The sequence below is a fragment of the Heptranchias perlo genome, chromosome 24 (genome assembly GCF_035084215.1).
Source record: "Heptranchias perlo isolate sHepPer1 chromosome 24, sHepPer1.hap1, whole genome shotgun sequence".
In the NCBI taxonomy this organism is placed as follows: Eukaryota; Metazoa; Chordata; class Chondrichthyes; order Hexanchiformes; family Hexanchidae; genus Heptranchias; species Heptranchias perlo.
Window position 1 is genome coordinate 48,135,222 of NC_090348.1, and position 23,829 is coordinate 48,159,050.

Here is a 23,829-nt window from a genome sequence, read left to right on the forward strand (position 1 = left end):
ACCCAAACAGGTACAGTTAAAGTTGTTTTCCTTTTGTAAGACACAAAACATTAAGTATCACAACTATTTCAGTGAGGTACATTGTCCCTCTAAGCATCAGTCCACCGGCTTGAAGTGGGGCCAGGAATCCTGGGTTTCTGTTGCGCACACGTCCAAACTCACCTGGGTTAAACCCGGAAGTGGGCGCGTTTGAGCCGGGATGCGGTCCCACTCCAAAAACTTAGTATTTTCACTGCCCACCCGCCCCCCCAACCCACCCTTTCTTGGGGGGTTAAAATTACCCGTATATCTCAGTTTGACAGATTTGAGCAGCACCTACCCACCTTCTCTCGATATCCCTCAATCCCGAGATTTTTCCCCCAATCCCTTATCCTGAGCCCATTCCAAGTATCGATCAGTCTGGGTGAAGAAATGGTTCTCAACATCAGTCCTGAACTGTCCTTTTCCTGTTTGTCCCTGTGCCCTCTTGTCCAACAGTCATGGATTAATTTTAACGCTGCTCAGCATTAACCCTCTCTATTCCACCTTGGTCCCCGAGGAAGAGACCAAAGAACCAGTAATGCGGAAAGAGAGCCCAGAGTGGTTAAAGGAGACTAGGCTGGGCATTCCCTCAGTGCTGCTCATGCTCCCGCTGTCGTAACTCCGTCGGGAGTAAACTTCACTTGCGCACGTACTTCGGCTGCACATCTGGCAAAGTTACAGCAGCGGAAGGGGAGCAGCTCAGAGAGGAATTCATCTGCTTTGGAATGGACGGGGGTCATTTTAACTCTTCTCACCAGGTGAAAATCAGGTGAGAGCGAGTCGGCACCCCCCGCCCCCCCCCGCCGTTTTACACCCCGCCTCAATTTTGAAAGTTGGCTAGCACTGGTTTCTCGCCCGGCGATAGAGTTAACATTACCTCCGATGAGTTAAAGATGGATTGTGAGCTTCAATGGGACAGGAATGGATAAGAAATAATGGATAGGAACTGTGCAATTGTTGCTAACTGTGAGATGCATGTCAACATTTATTGATTGGAATAAATTACACTTTTAAATCATTATCATAGAATCATAGAAAGGTTACAGCATGGAAGGAGGCCATTCGACCCATCGAGTCCGTGCTGGCTCTATGCAAGAGCAATCCCGCTAGTCCCACTCCCCCGCCCTATCCCCGTAGCCCTGCAATTTTTTTCCTTTCAAGTACTTATCCAGTTCCCTTTTGAAGGCCATGATTGAATCTGCCTCCACCACCCCCTCGGGCAGTGCATTCCAGATCCTAACCACTTGCTGTGTAAAAAGGTTTTTCCTCATGTCACCTTTGGTTCTTTTGCCAATCACCTTAAATCTGTGTCATCTGATCCTTGACCCTTCCACCAATGGGAACAGTTTCGCTCTATCTACTCTGTCCAGACCCTTCATGATTTTGAATACCTCGATCAAATCTCCTCTCATCCCAGCTTCTCCAGTCTATCCACATAACTAAAGTCCCTCATCGCTGGAATCATTCCAGTAAATCTCTTCTGCACCCTCTCTAAGGTCTTCACATCTTTCCTAAAATGCGGTGCCCAGAACTGGACACAATACTCCAGTGTTTTATAAAGGTTCATCATGACTTCCATACTTTTGTACTCTATGCCTCTATTTACTATGGACTTGTGCTCCAGAACTAGCCGCGCCTCTAGCCAAGCTGTTCCAGTACAGCTACAACACTGGCATCTACCCGACAATGTGGAAAATTGCCCAGGTATGTCCTGTCCACAAAAGGAAGGACAAATCCAATCCGGCCAATTACCGCCCCATCAGTCTACTCTCAATCATCAGCAAAGTGATGGAAGGTGTCGTCGACAGTGCTATCAAGCGGCACTTACTCACCAATAACCTGCTCACCGATGCTCAGTTTGGGTTCCGCCAGGACCGCACAGCTCCAGACCTCATTACAGCCTTGGTCCAAACATGGAAAAAAGAGCTGCATTCCAAAGGTGAGGTGAGAGTGACTGCCCTTGACATCAAGGCAGCATTTGACAGAGTGTGGCACCAAGGAGCCCGAGTAAAATTGAAGTCAATGGGAATTAGGGGGAAAACTCTCCAGTGGCTGGAGTCATACCTAGCATAAAGGAAGATGGTAGTGGTTGTTGGAGGCCAATCATCTCAGCCCCAGGACATTGATGCAGGAGTCCCTCAGGGCAGTGTCCTAGGCCCAGCCATCGTCAGCTGCTTCATCAATGACCTTCCCTCCATCATAAGGTCAGAAATGGGGATGTTCGCTGATGATTGCACAGTGTTCAGTTCCATTCGCAACCCCTCAGATAATGAAGCAGTCCGAGCCTGCATGCAGCAAAACCTGGACACCATCCAGGCTTGGGCTGATAAGTGGCAAGTAACGTTCGCGTCAGACAAGTGTCAGGCAATGACCATCTCCAACAAGAGAGAGTCTAACCACCTCCCCTTGACATTCAACAGCATTACCATCGCCGAATCCCCCACCATCAACATCCTGGGGGTCACCATTGACCAGAAACTTAACTGGACCAGCCACATAAATACTGTGGCTACGAGAGCAGGTCAGAGGCTGGGTATTCTGCGGCGAGTGACTCACCTCCTGACTCCCCAAAGCCTTTCCACCATCTACAAGGCACAAGTCAGGAGTGTGATGGAATACTCTCTACTTGCCTGGATGAGTGCAGCTCCAACAACACTCAAAAAGCTCGACACCATCCAGGACAAAGCAGCCTGCTTGATTGGCACCCCATCCACCACCCTAAACATTCACTCCCTTCACCACCGGCGCACTGTGGCTGCAGTGTGTACCATCCACAGGATGCACTGCAGCAATTCGCCAAGGCTTCTTCGACAGCACCTCCCAAACCCGCGACCTCTACCACCTGGAAGGACAAGAGCAGCAGGCACATGGGAACACCGCCACCTGCACGTTCCCCTCCAAGTCACACACCATCCTGACTTGGAAATATATCGCCGTTCCTTCATCGTTGCTGGGTCAAAATCCTGGAACTCCCTTCCTAACAGCACTGTGGGAGAACCTTCACCACACGGACTGCAGCAGTTCAAGAAGGCGGCTCACCACCACCTTCTCAAGGGCAATTAGGGATGGGCAATAAATGCCGGCCTCGCCAGCGACGCCCACATCCCATGAACGAATAAATTTTTTTTATGAAGCCCAGGATCCTGTATGCTTTTTTAACTGCTTTCTCAACCTGCCCTGCCACCTTCAATGATTTGTGCACATACACTCCCAGATCGCTCTGTTCCTGTACCCCTTTATATTGCCCTCTAGTTTATATTGCCTCCTTCTGAAATGTATCACTTTGCATTTTTCTGCATTAAATTTCATCTGCCCCTGTCCGCCCATCCCACCAGCCTGTCTATATCTTGAAGTCTATCACTATCCTCCTCACTGTTCACTACACTTCCAAGTTTTGAGTCATCTGCAGATTTTGTAATTGTGCCCTGTACACCCAAGTCCAAGTTATTAATAAAGATCAATTCTGTTGCTTCCTGTCCCCACCCAACATCTTGACAGCCAGCTCACCACATAACCCGCCAGGACCGGTTTTGGATTTAAGTTGATTTTATTAACAAACATAATTGCCCAAGATTTTAGTTTGTCTTTATATTTACAGAGACTGTCTGACTGACTCATCCTTTCCATTCCTTTCTCAGTTATCTGACTCCCTCTTAAAAAGACCTGTCCTGTCCTGTAGTTGACTGGGTTAATACATCACTGTGGCACTGAGTCAGACAGACCAGGAAAGTCCCAGGTTTTGTCTGTGCTGATTCAGTTGGTCTCATCTGGGGCAGTAGTTCCAGACACAATGTCCCCTGGGCCATGTGTGGAAAATAAAAAAACAGCCGGGTTTTCTGCTCCTGACGACCATCCAAACAAGGCCTTGTTGGAAAATGAACGTCAGTGGAGATTATAAATTCGAGGATTTTATGTCCATAGTGGGAAAATTGTGATGATTATTCCAAACTGAAAGGAGTAGCCGACTGTCAATGAGTCTCTAGGACTAGAAACACGGGCAGTTTAACGGAGAAAAACCATGAGGTGTTAAATTTTGGGACAAGAATAAAGAACGTAAATATGCCTCAAATGGTTAAATGCAGAGGTGAGTGGATACAGAAGAGGTGAATGATGGTCAACTGGGTAAAAAGTTATGAAGGGATTTTGGGGGTTTATATCGAAAGGGATTGAACGCAAAAGCAGAGGTCACGGTGACTTGGGCTCCGCACTATGGAAGGCAGGAATAGCTCTGGACAAAGTGCAATACAGATTCACCAGGAGGTGACCAGGGGTGAGGGGTCTGAGTGAGGAGGAGAGGGGAGCAACCAGAGCAGTTTGCTCTCAAACCGAGAAGATCGAGGAGGGATTTGATAGACACGATTAATGAGGTTCAATGAGGAGTGTAGAAGAGCATGCCAGGAGCAGCACCAGGCGTATCTAAAAATGAGGTGCCAACCTGGTGAAGCTACAACTCAGGACTACATGCATGCTAAACAGCGGAAGCAACATGCTATAGACAGAGCTAAGCGATTCCACAACCAACAGATCAGATCAAAGCTCTGCAGTCCGGCCACATCCAGTCATGAATGGTGGTGGACAATTAAACAACTAACAGGAGGAGGAGGCTCTGTAAACATCCCCATCCTCAATGATGGCAGACTCCAGCACATGAGTGCAAAAGACAAGGCTGAAATGTTTGCAACCATCTTCAGCCAGAAGTGCCGAGTGGATGATCCATCTCGGCCTCCTCCCGATATCCCCACCATCACAGAAGCCAGTCTTCAGCGAATTCGATTCACTCCACGTGATATCAAGAAACGGCTGAGTGCACTGGATACACCAAAGGCTATGGGCCCCAACAACATCCCAGCTGTAGTGCTGAAGACTTGTGCTCTAGAACTAGCTGCGCCTCCAGCCAAGCTGTTCCAGTACAGCTACAACACTGTACCCGACTACAACACTGTAACAGCTACAACACAGCTACACAACAATGTGGAAAATTGCCCAGGTATGTCCTGTCCACAAAAAGCAGGACAAATCCAATCTGGCCAATTACTCTACCCCATCAGTCTACTCTCAATCATCAGCAAAGCGATGGAAGGTGTCATCGACAGTGCTATCAAGCGGCACTTACTCACCAATAACCTGCTCACCGATGCTCAGTTTGGGTTCCGCCAGGACCACTCGGCTCCAGACCTCATTACAGCCTTGGTCCAAACATGGACACAAGAGCTGAATTCCAGAGGTGAGGTGAGAGTGACTGCCCTTGACATCAAGGCAACATTTGACCAAGTGTGGCACCAAGGAGCCCAAGTAAAATTGAAGTCAATGGGAATTAGGGGGAAAACTCTCCAGTGGCTGGAGTCATACCGAGCAAAAAGGAAGATGGTAGTGGTTGTTGGAGGCCAATCATCTCAGCCCCAGGACATTGATGCAGGAGTTGCTCAGGGCAGTGTCCTAGGCCCAACCATCTTCAGCTGCTTCATCAATGACCTTCCCTCCATCATCAGGTCAGAAATGGGGATGTTCGCTGATGATTGTACAGTGTTCAGTTCCATTCGCAACCCCTCAGATAATGAAGCAGTCCGAGCCCGCATGCAGCAAGACCTGGACAACATCCAGGCTTGGGCTGATAAGTGGCAAGTAACATTCGCGCCAGTTAAGTGCCAGGCAATGACCATCTCCAACAAGAGAAGGTCTAACCACCTCCCTTTGACATTCAACGGCATTACCATCGCCGAATCCCCCACGATCAACATCCTGGGGGTCACCGTTGACCAGAAACTTAACTGGACCAGCCATTTAATACTGTGGCTACAAGAGCAGGTCAGAGGCTGGGTATTCTGCGGCGAGTGACTCACCTCCTGACTCCCCAAAGCCTTTCCACCATCTACAAGGCACAAGTCAGGAGTGTGATGGAATACTCTCCACTTGCCTGGATGAGTGCAGCTCCAACAACACTCAAGAAGCTTGACACCATCCAGGACAAAGCAGCCCGCTTGATTGGCACCCCATCCACCACCCTAAACATTCACTCCCTTCACCACCGGCGCACAGTGGCTGCAGTGTGCACCATCCACAGGATGCACTGCAGCAACTCGCTAAGGCTTCTTTGACAGCACCTCCCAAACCTGCAACCTCTACCATCTAGAAGGACAAGGGCAGCAGGTACATGGGAACAACACCACCTGCACGATCCCCTCCAAGTCACACATCATCCCGACTTGGAAATATATCGCCGTTCCTTCATTGTCGCTGGGTCAAAATCCTGGAACTCCCTTCCTAACAGCACTGTGGGAGAACCTTCACCACACGGACTGCAGCGGTTCAAGAAGGCGGCTCACCACCACCTTCTCAAGGGCAATTAGGGATGGGCAATAAATGCCGGCCTCGCCAGCGACGCCCACATCCCATGAATGAATAATAAAAAAACTATTAAAATCTCCTTTGCATATACGCGAATCTTTGAAGGAGGCAGGACTATTTGAGAAGGCTGTTAAAAAGCGTACAGGATCCTGGGCTTTATTAATAGATTGTAAACAATTTTACAACACCAAGTTATAGTCCAACAAATTTATTTTAAATTCCACAAGCTTTCGGAGGCTTCCTCCTTCCTCAGGTGGTGTAGAAATGAAATTTTCGAATCCTTCGCATTTGAAAATCACAGAACAATGCCTGGTGATTACTGCCCGTTGCCAAGGCAATCACAGTGAGCAGACAGAAAGGTGTCACCTAAAAGGCCACCGAATATACAAACCCCCAAAAAAAAAGAGAGAGAGAGAAGGAAGACAGTCAATGACCCGTTATATTAAAAACAGATAACATTTGTTCGCTGGTGGGGTAACGTGTAGTGTGACATGAACCCAAGATCCCGGTTGAGGCCGTCCTCATGGGTGCGGAACTTAGCTATCAATTTTCTGCTCGACGATTTTGCGTTGTCGTGTGTCTCGAAGGCCGCCTAGGAGTATGCTTACCCGAAGGTCGGTGGCTGAATGTCCACGACTGCTGAAGTGTTCCCCGACAGGGAGAGAACCCTCCTGTTTGGCGATTGTTGCGCGGTGTCCGTTCATCCGTTGTCGCAGCGTCTGCATGGTCTCGCCAATGTACCATGCTCTGGGGCATCCTTTCCTGCAACGTATGAGGTAGACAACGTTGGCCGAGTCACAGGAGTATGAACCGTGCACCTGGTGGGTGGTGTCCTCTCGTGTGATGGTGGTATCTGTGTCGATGATCTGGCATGTCTTGCAGAGGTTGCCGTGGCAGGGTTGTGTGGTGTCGTGGACGCTGTTCTCCTGAAAGCTGGGTAATTTGCTGCGAACGATAGTCTGTTTGAGGTTGGGTGGCTGTTTAAAGGCGAGTAGTGGAGGTGTGGGGATGGCCATAGCGAGGTGTTCGTCATCATTGATGACATGTTGAAGGCTGCGGAGAACATGGCGTAGTTTCTCCGCTCCGGGGAAGTACTGGACGACGAAGGGTACTCTGTTGGTTGCGTCCCGTGTTAGTCTTCTGAGGAGGTCTACGCGTTTTTTTGCTGTGGCCCATCGGAACTGTCGATCGATGAGTCGAGCATCATATCCCATTCTTACTTTATTAATAGAGGCATAGAGTACAAAAACAAGGAAGTTATGCTAAACCTTTATAAAACGCTGGTTCGGCCTCAGCTGGAGGATTGTGTCCAATCCTGGTCACCGCTCTTTAGGAAGGATGTGAAGGCCTTAGAGAGGGTGCAGAGGAGATTTACTAGAATGGTACCAGGGATGAGGGACTTCAGTTATGTGGAGAGACTGGAGAAGCTGGGATTGTTCTGCTTCAAACAGAGAAGGTTAAGGGGAGATTTGATCGAGGTGTTCAAAATCATGAGGGGGTTTGACAGAGTAAATAAGGAGAAACTGTTTCCAGTGGCAGAAGATTCAGTGACCAGAGGACACAGATTTAAGGTGATCGACAAAAGAGCCAGAGGGGGAGATGAGGAGAGTTTTTTTTATGCAGCGAGTTGTTCTGATCTGGAATGCGCTGCCTGAAAGGGCGGTGGAAGCAGATTCAATAATAACTTTCAAAAGGGAATTGGACAAATACTTGAAGGGAAAAAATGTACAGGGCTCTGGGGAAATGGCAGGGGAATGGGACTGATTGGATAGCTCTTTCAAAGAGCCAGCACAGGCACGATGGGCTGAATGGCCTCCTCCTGTGCTGTACCTACTGTGATCGGCTCAGTAAAGACAAAAGGCCACAATCTCAAGATCAGCACTGGATACATAAAGGGGACGATTCGAAGAAACCTTTTCTCCCAGTGAGTTATCTGAATGTGGGGCGTGTTGGCACAAGTGGGGATCGATGTTAAAAATCAATTACAGGATTCAAAAAAGCTGCGGATAATTATTGACAGGAGAATATAAGGAGTCTGGAGAGAAATCAGGAAAATGGGGTTATTTTGAAGAGCAAGACAGAAAATGGCATGGTGTAAAATCAATCCCCTCGCAGGAGCTCAATTGTGCGACGGGTCGAAGGGTCTCCTGTGTTTACACTTCAAGCCTGGATAGCTTGACTGAGATAGGGAACTCACTGTGTGGCAGATCACAAGTCTACACTTCTTCTCTGATCTTGTTTCAGGGTTTATTCTGATTGAAAATGTTTCCACTTGTGGGGGAGACCAAATAAGGATCATAAATATAAAACAATCACCAATAAATTCAATAAAGAATTCAGGAGAAACTTCTTTCCCCAGAGAGTGGTGAGAATGTGGAACTCACTCCCACAAGGAGTGGTTGAGGTGAATAGTGTGGATGGATTTAAGGGGAAGCTGGATAAACACATGAGGGAGAAAGGAATAGAAGGATAGGGGGATAGGGTGAGATGAAGTAGGGAGGGAGGAGGCTCGTGTGGAGAATAAACACCGGCATAGACCTGTTGGGCCGAATGGCCTGTTTCTGTGCTGTAGACTCGATGTAATTCTATGTAAGATTGAATGAGAAATAAATTTATCTACAGCAGCAACTCTATCCAATCTCTATCTTGCAGACACCTGGCTGTTGCATTTCGGATCTAACCTGTCGTCTAATTGTCAGATACTGTTTGTTAAGGGAAAGATTCTAAATTATAAACTCAAACTGAGATGAAAAGCTGGCACTTTAATGAAGTGCGGGAATGTTTCCAATTACCCATGGTCGTTACACTGGGCACAAACTCACCGGGTCATTTAATCCCCACACTCCTGATTGACGTGTGTTACTCTATGTTTGACCCCTGCTCCTTTGGGTTCAGCCTTCCTGTTCCTCAATGAATTGACTTCTCTTCCTCTTCAGACAAACACAGAAAATGTTCACGACCGAACCGCACGTTAATGTCACTGAAATGATTCGGAAGAAACGAGACAAACAGGCTTTGAAGGCGGAAGAAATCCGTTACTTTGCGCAGAGTGTAACGAAACAAACCATCCAAGACAGCCAGATAGGTAACACTTCAAAACGGTCTTTGTCTTTCTTTTTTAATTGTCTTAAATCTGTAAGTGTGACATCTGTAGTATGACAAGTGTGTGCCTGATGCAAGGTCACATTGGCGTTCGTCTGATGTCTTGTTTAAATGTACTGTCTAGTGCGGTACTGAGACAAACTGAGCATTCCAGTCCAGTCTAGTCTAGTCCAGTCCAGTCCAGTCTAGTCTAGTCTAGTCTAGTCCAGTCCAGTCTAGTCTAGTCCAGTCTAGTCTAGTCTAGTCCAGTCCAGTCTAGTCCAGTCTAGTCCAGTCCTGGATCTGATCAATTCTCAATTTGTGCTGATCTCAACCAGGAAAATAGCGTCATCCACAATTGTCATCAGAATCTGTGGGTTGTGAGCGGGAAAATCAACCAGGGTACCCACTCTTAAAGCCCATTCAATGGGTCCCTGCTGGAACATAGGAACAGAAGGAGGCCATTCAGCCCCTCAATCCTGTTACATAGGGACAGGAGGAGGCCATTCAGCCCCTCGAGCCTGTTCCGCCATTCATTTAGATCATGGCAGATCTGACCCTCAACTCCCTTCACCTGCCTTTGCTCCATGTCCCTTGGTTCCCTTTCCTAATAATAAATCCATCGATCTCAGTCTTGAAAAGTTTAATTGACCCTCTGCATCCACAGCCTTTTGGGGGAAGAGAGTTCCAGATTTCCACCACCCTTTGTGTGAAAAAGTGCTTCCTGATTTCACTCTGAACGGCCGAGCCCGAATTTTAAGATTATGCCCCCTTGTTCGGGATTCTCCCACCAGAGGAAATAGTTTCTCCGTATGGAAAGTCGGCATATGGAGGTCGCTTCAGGCACAGATGTGATACCCCCGGTGGCTGGCAAACATGTGACACTCACTGTCCAGGCTCACAAATGAAGGTTGGCCATTTGGTGGTATAACTACCAGGTGGTTATATTGAGAGCCATCAAATCTCGATTAATCGCCTCGATTAATGACTAATTAATCACTAATTATTTGCGAGGGGCTTGGTGAAACAGAAAGGGAAATCTGGCTCACAACTGGAAGAGTTACATTGTCCTTGCAGATTGCATTTAATATTTATGTGTGATGCTGGGATTAAGATCTGAATATGGATATTATAATAAATGCCCGAGGATGGACTCTTTATTACTCAGTGACTCTGTAAACATAAATCACCAGTGGATCACATTAAGTCACATGATATGTTGTCTATTAAAGTACAAGCGTTTACACAACTGTTTATTTATAAGGATCTGTAAATTCAGGGGTTTTTGGCAAATTAAAACTTGGAGTTTTTCAGGCTTTATTTTCAGTGTTTAAAAAAATGAGAGAAAATCAGGAGGAAAATTTGGAGCCAAAAGAAACAGGTTAATTTGGTGAAAATCAGTAAACACAGCTTTAATTTAGAACATTAAACGCAAGAAAACAAGCAAGAGACTTAAAAAGTCACCGTTAAACTAAATGAGAAACGGCAGTTATTTACATAGTTTGCGGACACCAGTTTGCAGGGCCTCACCATCAGACTCTCAATTAACACCTGAGAGTTTTTAAATTAGGATAATTGATGAACTATTGTTTATTTTTGTGGCTCCAATAAATTATCTGCCACTATGATGGTGGGATAATAAAAAATGCTGGAGACTCTACACGGGGGGAAGAAAATAGGAGCAAGAGTAGGCCATTCGGCCCTTCGGGCCTGCTCCGCCATTCAAAATGATCATGGCTGATCGTCTAACTCAGTTCCCTGTTCCCGCTTTTTCCCCATATCCCTTGATCCCTTTAGCATTAAGAAATATATCTATCTCCTTCTTGAACACATCTAATGACTTGGCCTCCACTGCCTTCTGTGGTAGAGAATTCCACAGGTTCACCACCCTCTGAGTGAAGAAATTTCTCCTCATCTCGGTTCTAAATGGCATACCCCGTATCCTGAGACTGTGACCCCTGGTTCTGGACTCCCCAGCCATCGGGAACATCCTCCCTGCATCTAGTCTGTCTGGTCCTGTTAGACTTCTTTGTTTCGATGAGATCACCTCTCATTCTTCTAAACTCTAGTGAATATAGGCCTAGTCGACCCAATCTCTCCTCATTCGTCAGCCCTGCCATCCCAGGAATCAGTCAGGTAAACCTTCGTTGCACTCCCTCCATGGCAAGGACATCCTTCCTCAGATAAGGAGACCAAAACTGCACACAATACTCCAGATGTGGTCTCACCAAGGCCCTGTATAACTGCAGTAAGACATCCCTGTTCCTGTACTCAAATCCTCTTGCAATGAAGGCCAACATACCATTCGCCTTCCTAACTGCTTGCTGCACCTGAATGCTCACTTTCAGCGACTGGTGTACAAGGACACCCAGGTCTCGTTGCACCTCCCCTTTTCCCAATCTATCACCATTCAGATAATAATCTGCCTTTCTATTTTTACAACCAAAGTGGATAACTTCACATTTATCCACGTTATACTGCATCTGCCATGTTCTTACCCACTCACCCAACTTGTCTAAATCACATTGGAGCCTCTTTGCATCCTCCTCACAGCTCACATTCCACCCCAGCTTTGTGTCGTCTGCAAACTTGGAAATGTTACATTTAGTTCCCTCATCCAAATCATTGATATATATTGTGAATAGCTGGGGCCCAAGCACTGATCCCTGCGGTACCCCACTAGTCACTGCCCGCCACCCAGAAAAAGACCCGTTTATTCCCACTCTCTCTTTCCTGTCTGTCAACCAATTCTCAATCCATGCCAGTATATTCCCCCCAATCTCATGTGCTTTAATTTTGCACACTATCCTCTTGTGTGGGACCTTATCAAAAGCCTTCTCAAAATCCAAATACACCACATCCACTGGTTCTCCCCTATCTATTCTACTAGTTACATCCTCAAAAAACTCCAGTAGATTTGTTAAGCATGATTTCCCTTTCATAAACCCATGCTGACGTTGTCCAATCCCGTTAATGCCTTCCAAGTGTTCTGTTATCACATCCTTTATAATAGACTCTAGCATTTTCCCCACTACTGATGTTCGGCTAACTGGTCTGTAATTCCCTGTTTTTTCTCTCCCTCCTTTTTTAAATAGTGGGGTTACATTTGCCACCCTCCAATCTGTAGGAACTGTTCCGGAGTCGATAGAATTTTGGAAGATGATCCCCAATACATCCACTATTTCCAGGGCCACTTCCTTTATTACTCTGGGATGTAGATTATCAGGCCCTGGGGATTTGTCAGCCTTTAGCCCCATTAATTTCCCTAGCACTATTTTTTTTACGAGTACTGATTTCCTTCAGTTCCTCCCTCTCACTAGACCCTTGGTTCCCTAACATTTCTGGCAGGTTATTTGTGTCCTTTGTGAAGACAGAACCAAAGTATGTGTTTAATTGTTCTGCCATTTCTTTGTTCCCCATTATAATTTCCCCCATTTCTGACTGTACGGGACCTACATTTGTCTTCACTAATCTTTATCTCTTGACATATTTATGGAAGGTTTTACAGTCAGTTTTTATGTTCCCTGCTAGTTTACTCTCATACTCTATTTTTCCCCTCTTAATCAATCTCTTTGTCCTCCTTTGCTGAATTCTAAACTGCTCCCAATCCTCAGGCTTGCTGCTTTTTCTGGCAATTTTATATGTCTCCTCTTTGGATCTAATACTATCCCTAATTTCTTTTGTAAGCCACGGTTGAGCCACCTTTCCTGTTTTATTTTTGTGCCAGACAGGAATGAATAATTGTTGTAATTCCTGCACACGTTCTTTAAATATTAGCCATTGCCTATCCACCGTCATCCCTTTTAGTAAAGTTCCCCAATCTATCATCGCCAACTCACACCTCATACTTTCATAATTTCCTTTATTTAGATTCAGGACCCTAGTTTCAGATTCAACTATTTCACTCTCCATCTTAATGAGGAATTCTATCATGTTATGGTCACTCTTCCCTAAGGGACCCCACACAACAAGATTGTTAATTAATCCTTTCTCATTGCACAATACCCAGTCTGGGATCGCCTGTTCTCTAGTTGGTTCCTCAACGTATTGGTCCAGAAAACCGTCACATACACACACTCCAGGAATTCCTCCCCCACAGTATTATTGCTAATTTGGTTTGACCAATCTATATGTAGATTAAAGTCACCCATGATTATAGTTGTACCCGTCTTGCATGCGTCTCTAATTTCCTGTTTAATGCCCTCCCCTACATCTCCACTACTGTTTGGGGGCCTATAGACAACCCCCACTAACGTTTTCTGCCCCTTGGCATTTCTTAGCTCCACCAATACAGATTCCACATCGTGATTTTCCGAGCCAATATCCTTCCTCACTATTGCATTGATTTCCTCCTTTCCCTTTTTGCTTGTCCTTCCTAAATATTGAATATCCCTGGATGTTCAGTTCCCATCCTTGGTCACCCTGCAGCCAAGTCTCCGTAATCGCAACTATATCATAACCGTTAATATCTATCTGCGCTGTTAATTCATCTACCTTATTGTGAATGCTCCGCGCATAAAGACACAATGCCTTTAGACTTGTCTTTTTAAGATTGCCAGTCATCTGAGTTTTATTTTGCACTATGGCCCTATTTGTTTTTTGCCCTTGTTTTCTCTGCCTTCCACTATTGCTTCTTCCCTTTCTGTCTTTTGTTTCTATCCTTGTTCCCCCCTCCTCTGTCTCCCTGCTCAGGTTCCCATCCCCCTGCCACTCTAGTTTAAACCTTCCCCAACAGCACGAGCAAACACCCCCGCGAGGACATTGGTCCCGGTCCTGCTCGGGTGTAACCCGTCCCACTTGTACAGGTCCCACCTTCCCCAGAACCGGTCCCAATGTCCCAGGAATCTAAATCCCTCCCTCCTACACCATCCCTGCAGCCACGCATTCATCCTGTCTATTCTCCTGTTCCTATACTCACTAGCACATTGCACTGGTAGTAATCCTGAGATCACTACCTTTGAGGTCCTGCTTTTTAATTTATCTCCTAACTCCTTAAATTCACCTTGTAGGACCCCATCCCTTTTTTTACCGATGTCGTTGGTACCGATATGGAGCACGACTACTGGCTGTTCACCCTCCCCCTCCAGAATGCCCTGCAGCCGCTCTGTGACATCCTTGACCCTAGCACCAGGGAGGCAACAAACCATCCTGGAGTCACGTTTGCGGCCCCAGAAACGCCTATCTGTTGCCCTGACAATTGAGTCCCCTATCACTATAGCCCTGCCACTCTTCTTCCTTCCCTCTTGTGCAGCAGAGCCACCCGTGGTGCCCCGAACCTGGCTCTTGCTGCTTTCCCCTGATAAGCCATCTCCCCCAACAGTATCCAAAGCGGGATATCTGTTTGAGAGGGAGATGGCCACAGAGGACTGCTCTACCTGCCTAGTCCTTTTACTCTGCCTGGCGGTCACCCATTTCCTTTCTGCCTGCGTAATCTATACCTGCGGTGTGACCACCTCACTGAACGTGCTATCCACGATAGTCTCAGCATCGCGGATGCTCCACAGTGAATCCACCCGCAGCTCCAGCTCCGAGATACGGTTTGCCAGTAGCTGCAGCTGGACACACTTCCTGCACACATGGTCGCCAGGGGCACTGGTAGTGTCCATGACTTCCCACATAGTGCAGGAGGAGCATATCACAGGTGTGAGCTGTGCTGCCATGACTTGCCTTAGACTCTCAGACTCTCCTCCCGCTCTCGGACTCTCCTTTTACACCGCGCTCACCTCTCGGACTCTCCTTTTACACCGTGCTCACCTCTCGGACACTCCTTTTGCACCGTGCTCACCTCTCGGACTCTCCTTTTATACCGTGCTCACCTCTCGGACTCTCCTTTTACACTGTGCTCACCTCTCGGACTCTCCTCCCGCTCTCGGACTCTCCTTTTACACCGTGCTCACCTCTCGGACTCTCCTTTTACACTGTGCTCACCTCTCGGACTCTCCTCCTGCTCTCGGACTCTCCTTTTACACCGTGCTCACCTCTCGGACTCTCCTTTTACACCGTGCTCACCTCTCGGACTCTCCTTTTACACCGTGCTCACCTCTCGGACTCTCCTTTTACACTGTGCTCACCTCTCGGACTCTCCTTTTACAATGTCTTGCCGACTGGCCTGAGTCAGCCTTTGATTGATGACCTCACTCTTCAGTGGACTCTCAGTCTGGTCACTGTGTCAGTGTCCTGTGTCCTTGTTCTATACTTCACTGTACACTAACCCACAGTACACTAACCCACTGTACACTAACCCACTGTACACTAACCCACTGTACACTAACCCACTGTACACTAACCCACTGTACACTAACCCACTGTACACTAACCTACTAATATGCACTAACCCACTGTACACAAACCCAGTGTACACTAACTTACTGTATACAACCGGTATATGGCATTTCTGCTCATTCCATTATTCCTAGATTGACTTGCAGAGCCTTCCTCTTCCACCCTGCCTGGGGAGGACGGGGCCTGGGGTGTACGGGGCCTGGGGAGTACGGGGCCTGGGGAGTACGGGGCCTGGGGAGGACGGGGCCTGGGGAGGACGGGGCCTGGGGAGTACGGGGCCTGGGGAGGACGGGGCCTGGGGAGGACGGGGCCTGGGGAGTACGGGGCCTGGGGAGGACGGGGCCTGGGGAGGACGGGGCCTGGGGAGGACGGGGCCTGGGGAGGACGTGGGGTGTACGGGGCCTGGGGAGTACGGAGCCTGGGGAGTACGGGGCCTGGGGAGGACGGGGCCTGGGGTGTACGGGGCCTGGGGAGTACGGGGCCTGGGGAGTACGGGGCCTGGGGAGGACGGGGCCTGGGGAGTACGGGGCCTGGGGAGGACGGGGCCTGGGGAGGACGGGGCCTGGGGAGTACGGGGCCTGGGGAGGACGGGGCCTGGGGAGGACCATGGTGTGTTGTGTCCTGTCACAGACCCGGTCCTGACTTTGATGGCTTCTGCTGTCTGACCTGCGATCCTCAAATTTGCACCTACCTTGGTTTATCAAGCTGAGGCAGGGCCCTGGCTGTAAAAATTTCCAGAACTTGGAGTGTGCTGGATGTCTGGAGATCAGGCTGGTGTTGTTGGAGACATTGGCAACCCGCCTGTTTCATAGAGCTGACCGCCCTGCAGCTTTACACTGTGCTGAACCCCAACTCTGCCCAGGTCTGGGGCTGAGCAGAGCATGTCTCTAACCTGCATTACTCCTCAATCCACCAGACCCGAAGGACGAATCGTGTCCCATCGTTAGAAGAGGCTGGTTGTGCTGCCTTTAACCCAATGATTCTTTTTGTCAGGTGCAATGCTAATGGCGATCTGCCTGCAGGGGATGACCCAGGAGGAGACCATGCACCTGACTAAAGAGATAAAAGTCTCTGGTGTCGTCCTGCAATGGCCAAAGGAGTGGTCTGGGTTCGTAGTTGACAAGCACTCGACAGGAGGAGTCGGGGACAAGGTCAGCCTCTCTCTGGCACCAGCATTGGCTGCCTGTGGCTGCAAGGTAAGGAATGTAGAGACTCGAGACTCGTTGATCATCGATGCTCAAGGGGTGTAATGAATTCTTCTCCTCCAACCTTCTCTCCAGTGCCCCTGAAAGTGCTGCCTCAGGCTGGAATGCACCATCCCAGCCTCCTTCTGCTACCCTCCAAGTGACCAATCTTCAAGTGCCAGCATAACCATGTAAATGTCGCCAAGCTATTTAACCATGGGGTACCTCAAATCCAAGCCTAACCCTGGGCTCACCCCGACATCTAAACACGCACCTTTCAGCAGAGGGCGGTAGATGGCCCTCAGGAGCGAGAAGCTTGGCCCAGGTGCACCAGGGCTGATTGTAACACCTTCCTGCTGTCCCGGTTGAATGAGATGTCTCAGCACTGACCGGGGATCTTCCTGCTCTGCAAGGTTTAGTTTGAGGCAGGTTTTAAGGAGGGTGTGAAAAGATGAGAAGGTGGTGGAGTGGTTTGTGGAGGGAATCCCTGAGCTTAGGGCCTAGGCGGCTGAAGGCACGGCCGCCAATGGTGGGGCAAAGGGAGTGGGGGACGTGTAAAAGACAGGAATTAGAGATACGGAAAGCTTATGGGGGGGCGGGGGCTTGTAGGACTGGAGGAGGTTACAGAGATATGGAGGGGCAGGGACGGAGACCTGATGGAGGGATTCAAACATGGAGTTGTGGGAAAGATGGGCACGGATTTGGGAGGCGACAACACGTTGAAGGACCCAGGGACAAGCTGTGAGAGGGCATGAGGGGAGGTAGGAGAGAAACTGGAGAGAGATGGGAGTTCAGGGCTAGGGCAGGGGATCGGGGGAGATTAGTTTTGGTGGGCTGGGGAAGGGGAAGGCAGCAGAGGCAGCTGAATGAATCGTCTGTGTCTTGGTGACCGAGAAACCATGAGCTTCTTGGCAAGGGAACATCGGCTAGGCCTGGGACCAGGTTCCCAGTTGTGCCCTCTCGCACACAATTGTTTGACACAATCACAAACTGTGCAACCAGGGGGCATGGGCTCGAACTCAGGGAGTGGAAGGTGAACAATTCTGATTGAACTATTTCACCCAGAGGGGAATGGGACAGACTCTAGCCAGGCTGCGGGTAATGCCAGCGACTTGATAAGGATGCTGGGTAGATACTTGGGTAGAGAAAGGAATCGAGGGGGTTCCGAGAGATAGAGTGTAAAGTGTGGGATATTTTGGAACCTTAGGACCGGTCAGGTAGAGGGCCCTTCGAGTCATGCAGACCGGGGGGAAACCTCCAGTCTGTGGTGGATTGTGCCGGATGCTGTGAGCGGGAATGATGGGACATGATTCCGAGCACGGTGAGATCCCGATCTCGGGCACATTGCCATGTCGAGGCACAGGTCAGAGGCAAATTGTTTCCCCCCACAGGGAGGGGAAATCAGAGATACGGGCTCCTCCCGTGAAGCTCCAAGGATATGGAGCAGGTTTGGGACCAGCCTGTCCTCAGGACCGGAGCGAGAGACTTCCGGAAGGTGAAGGGGAAAAAAACAATAAAACAATTACTGGGACTTGGGATGTAAAGGGGGAGAGGAGAATGATGTAAACACTGCATGAAAATAATCCACACTCTCCGCAAAAGTCTTAAAGAGGACTTGGCTGTCCAAGGAGTGACTTCCCTGCAACTTGTGTTAGCTTGTGTGGCTCAGCAGGTAACCCTCTCGCCTCTGAGCCCGAGAGGTCGTGGGTTCAAGTTCCACTCCAGAGACTTGAACACATAATCCAAGCTGATACTTCAGTGCAGTACCGAGGGAGTGCTACACTGTTGGAGGTGCCGTCTTTCAGATGAGACGTTAAACCAAGGCCCTGTCTACCCTCTTAGATGGATGTAAAAGATTCCATGGCCCTATTTTAAAGAAGAGCAGGGGGAGTTCTCCCCGGTGTCCTGGCCAATATTTATCCTATAAAACCCCCCAGATTATCTGGCCGTTATCATATCGCTGTTTGTGGGATCTTGCTGTGCGTAAATTGGTTGCTGCGTTTCCTACATTACAACAGTGACTGCACTTCAAAAGTACTTCATTGGCTGTAAAGCGCTTTGGGACATCCTGAGGTGATGAAAGTCCTTTATTTTTCTCTTTACTTAGTGTCCAAGCTGATGTTGTTTTTCTGTAGGTTCCGATGATCAGTGGCAGAGGGCTGGGGCACACTGGGGGAACTCTGGACAAGCTGGAGTCCATCCCGGGATTCAACATTAAGAAGAGCCCGGAGGAGGTAAGAGATGTTTGGAGAGGTTAACGTCATTGCTGTGAGTTACCAAGAGGCGGTGTAATCTCATGGTGGTTATATTTGACGTCAGTAATAGGGAAGATGCTCGAGAGAATCATTAGGGATGCCCGATATGAGCACTTAGATAAAATCTGGAATTAAAATACTAGTATCAGTGATGATGGCCATGAAACTAACGGATTGTCGTAAAAACCCATCTGGTTCACTAATGTCCTTTAGGGAAGGAAACCTGCCGTCCTTACCCGGTCTGGCCTATATGTGACTCCAGACCCACAGCAATGTGGTTGATTCTTAATTGTCCTCTGAAATGGCCTAGCAAGTCACTCAGTTGTACAATCTCGCTAAAAAAAGTCATAATAAGAATAAAACCGGACGGACCACCCGGCATCGGACCACTAGGCACCAGACACGACAAAGGCAAACCAAGCCCAGTCGACCCTGCAAAGTCCTCCTCACTAACATCTGGGGACTTGTGCCAAAATTGGGAGAGCTGTCCCACAGACCAGTCAAGCAACAGCCTGACATAGCCATACTCACAGAATCATACCTTTCAGCCAACGTCCCAGACTCTTCCATCACCATCCCTGGGTATGTCCTGTCCCACCGGCAGGACAGACCCACCAGAGGTGGCGGTACAGTGATATACAGTCAGGAGGGAGTGGCCCTGGGAGTCCTCAACATTGACTCTGGACCCCATGAAATCTCATGGCATCAGGTCAAACATGGGCAAGGAAACCTCCTGCTGATTACCACCTACCGTCCTCCCTCAGCTGATGAATCAGTCCTCCTCCATGTTGAACACCACTTGGAGGAAGCACTGAGGGCAGCAAGGGCACAAAATGTACTCTGGATGGGGGACTTCAATGTCCATCACCAAGAGTGGCTCGGTAGCACCACTACTGACCGAGCTGGCCGAGTCCTGAAGGACATAGCTGCCAGACTGGGCCTGCGGCAGGTGGTGAGCGAACCAAGAGGTAAAATCTTACTTGACCTCGTCCTCACCAATCGACCTGTCGCAAATGCATCTGTCCATGACAGTATTGGTAGGAGTGACCACTGCACAGTCCTTGTGGAGACGAAGTCCTGTCTTCACACTGAGGACACCATCCAACGTGTTGTGTGGCACTACCACCGTGCTAAATGGGATAGATTCAGAACAGATCTAGCAGCTCAAAACTGGGCATCCATGAGGTGCTGTGGGCCATCAGCAGCAGCAGAATTGTATTCCAGCACAATCTGTAACCTCGTGGCCTGGCATATTCCTCACTCTACCATTACCAACAAGCCAGGGGATCAACCCTGGTTCAATGAGGAGTGTAGAAGAGCATGCCAGGAGCAGCAGCAGGCGTATCTAAAAATGAGGTGCCAACCTGGTGAAGCTACAACTCAGGACTACATGCATGCCAAACAGCGGAAGCAACATGCTATAGACAGAGCTAAGCGATTCCACAACCAATGGATCAGATCAAAGCTCTGCAGTCCTGCCACATCCAGTCGTGAATGGTGGTGGACAATTAAACAACTAACGGGAGGAGGAGGCTCTGTAAACATCCCTATCCTCAATGATGGCGGAGTCCAGCACGTGAGTGCAAAAGACAAGGCTGAAGCGTTTACAACCATCTTCAGCCAGAAGTGCCGAGTGGATGATCCATCTCGGCCTCCTCCCGATATCCCCACCATCACGGAAGCCAGTCTTCAGCCAATTTGATTCACTCCACGTGATATCAAGAAACGGCTGAGTGCACTGGATACAGCAAAGGCTATGGGCCCCGACAACATCCCAGCTGTAGTGCTGAAGTCTTGTGCTCCAGAACTAGCTGCGCCTCTAGCCAAGCTGTTCCAGTACGGCTACAACACTGGCATCTACCCGACAATGTGAAAAATTGCCCAGGTATGTCTTGTCCACAAAAAGCAGGACAAATCCAATCCGGCTAATTACCGCCCCATCAGTCTACTCTCAATCATCAGCAAAGTGATGGAAGGTGTCGTCGACAGTGCTATCAAGCGGCACTTACTCACCAATAACCTGCTCACTGATGCTCAGTTTGGGTTCCGCCAGGACCACTCGGCTCCTGACCTCATTACATCCTTGGTCCAAAAATGGACAAAAGAGCTGAATTCCAGAGGTGAGGTGAGAGTGACTGCCCTTGACATCAAGGCAGCATTTGACCGAGTGTGGCACCAAGGAGCCCTAGTAAAATTGAAGTCAATGGGAATCGGGGGAAAACTCTCCAGTGACTGGAGTCATACCTAGCACAAAGGAAGGTGGTAGTGGTTGTTGGAGGCCAATCTCCTCAGCCCCAGGGCATTGCTGCAGGAGTTCGTCAGAGCAGTGTCCTAGTCCCAACCATCTTCAGCTGCTTCATCAATGACCTTCCCTCCATCATAAGGTCAGAAATGGGAATGTTCGCTGTTGAATGCACAGTGTTCAGTTCCATTCGCAACCCCTCAGATAATGAAGGAGTCCGAGCCCGCATGCAACAAGACCTGGACAACATCCAGGCTTGGGCTCATAAGTGGTAAGTAACATTCGCGCCAGATAAGTGCCAGGCAATGACCATCTCCAACAAGAGAAAGTCTAACCACCTCCCCTTGACATCCAACGGCATTACCATTGCCGAATCCCCCACCATCAACATCCTGGGGGTCACCATTGACCAGAAACTTAACTGGACCAGCCATATAAATACTGTGGCTACAACAGCAGGTCAGAGGCTGGGTATTCTGCGGCGAGTGACTCACCTCCTGACTCCCCAAAGCCTTTCCACCATCTACAAGGCACAAGTCAGGAGTGTGATGGAATACTCTCCACTTGCTTGGATGAGTGCAGCTCCAACAACACTCAAAAAGCTCGACACCATCCAGGACAAAGCAGCCCACTTGATTGGCACCCCATCCACCACCCTAAACATTCACTCCCTTCACCACTGGCGCACTGTGGCTGCAGTGTGCACCATCCACAGGATGCACTGCAGCAACTCGCCAAGGCTTCTTCGACAGCACCTCCCAAACCCACGACCTCTACCACCTAGAAGGACAAGAGCAGCAGGCGCATGGGAACAACACCACCTGCACGTTCCCCTCCAAGTCACTCACCATCCTGACTTGGAAATATATCGCCGTTCCTTCATCGTCACTGGGTCAAAATCCTGGAACTCCCTTCCTAACAGCACTGTGGGAGAACCGTCACCACACGGACTGCAGCGGTTCAAGAAGGCGGCTCACCACCACCTTCTCAAGGGCAATTAGGGATGGGCAATAAATGCCGACCTCGCCAGCATTCCCTGAGGACACCAGTCACCCAGTTTTAAAATTATTTCGGCAATTTTCATGGTAATTTTTCTGGTTCCAATCCACGATCTTTCAGATTTATTGAAAGCAAGAACCCCTATAAAAAGAATTTAAAGTCATGTCGAATCCAGGGAATAAAGTTGGAGACATTGTTGGATAGAGTTTGTCGTCATGGAGATGTTACCTTACCCTGAATAAAAAGGGACTCTGTACAGTTACAGTGAGTGACCCTTACCCTGAATAAACAGGGACTCTGTACAGTTACACAGTGAGTGACCCTCACCCTGAATAAACAGGGACTCTGTACAGTTACACAGTGAGTGACCCTCACCCTGAATAAACAGGGACTCTGTACAGTTACACAGTGAGTGACCCTCACCCTGAATAAACAGGGACTCTGTACAGTTATAGTGAGTGACCCTTACCCTGAATAAACAGGGACTCTGTACAGTTACAGTGAGTGACCCTCACCCTGAATAAACAGGGACTCTGTACAGTTACACAGTGAGTGACCCTTACCCTGAATAAACAGGGACTCTGTACAGTTACACAGTAAGATACCCTTACCCTGAATAAACAGTGAGCTTTTCCCAGATGGCTGAGCTGAGCCTGTGGTGAAGGGGCTGTGTTTGAACAGAGTTACTCGTAGTGTCTTTCATATGTCTTTAGGTGAAGCAGCTCTTGGCTAACGTTGGCTGTTGTATTGTGGGGCAGACAGCCGAGCTGGTGCCAGCCGATAAGAAGCTGTATGCTATCAGGGACGCGACAGCAACCGTCGACAGCTTGCCACTCATAGCAGGTTGGTGGAACAGTGATGGGTGTTTAGTGGAACAGTGATGGGAGTTTAGTGGAACAGTGATGGGTGTTTAGTGGAACAGTGATGGGTGTTTAGTGGAACAGTGATGGGTGTTTAGTGGAACAGTGATGGGTGTTTAGTGGAACAGTGATGGGTGTTTAGTGGAACAGTGATGGGAGTTTAGTGGAACAGTGATGGGAGTTTAGTGGAACAGTGATGGGTGTTTAGTGGAACAGTGATGGGTGTTTAGTGGAACAGTGATGGGTGTTCAGTGGAACAGTGATGGGAGGTTAGTGGAACAGTGATGGGTGTTTAATGGAACAGTGATGGGTGTTTAGTGGAACAGTGATGGGTGTTTAATGGAACAGTGATGGGTGTTTAATGGAACAGTGATGGGTGTTTAGTGGAACAGTGATGGGTGTTTAGTGGAACAGTGATGGGTGTTTAGTGGAACAGTGATGGGAGGTTAGTGGAACAGTGATGGGAGGTTAGTGGAACAGTGATGGGTGTTTAGTGGAACAGTGATGGGTGTTTAGTGGAACAGTGATGGGAGTTTAGTGGAACAGTGATGGGTGTTTAG

The 23,829-nt window shown here is 48.7% G+C and overlaps 1 protein-coding gene across 1 annotated transcript in view; it reads left to right on the forward strand.

The window, feature by feature from the left end:
* tymp (thymidine phosphorylase) overlaps window positions 1-23,829 on the forward strand; it is a 39,687-nt gene that overhangs the window by 2,330 nt on the left and 13,528 nt on the right. The window contains exons 2-5 of the mRNA XM_068005397.1: window positions 9,303-9,451; window positions 16,723-16,925; window positions 19,049-19,147; window positions 23,123-23,252. Of these exons, the coding sequence (XP_067861498.1) occupies window positions 9,303-9,451; window positions 16,723-16,925; window positions 19,049-19,147; window positions 23,123-23,252 (581 nt within the window). The remainder of the gene's footprint in view (window positions 1-9,302; window positions 9,452-16,722; window positions 16,926-19,048; window positions 19,148-23,122; window positions 23,253-23,829) is intronic.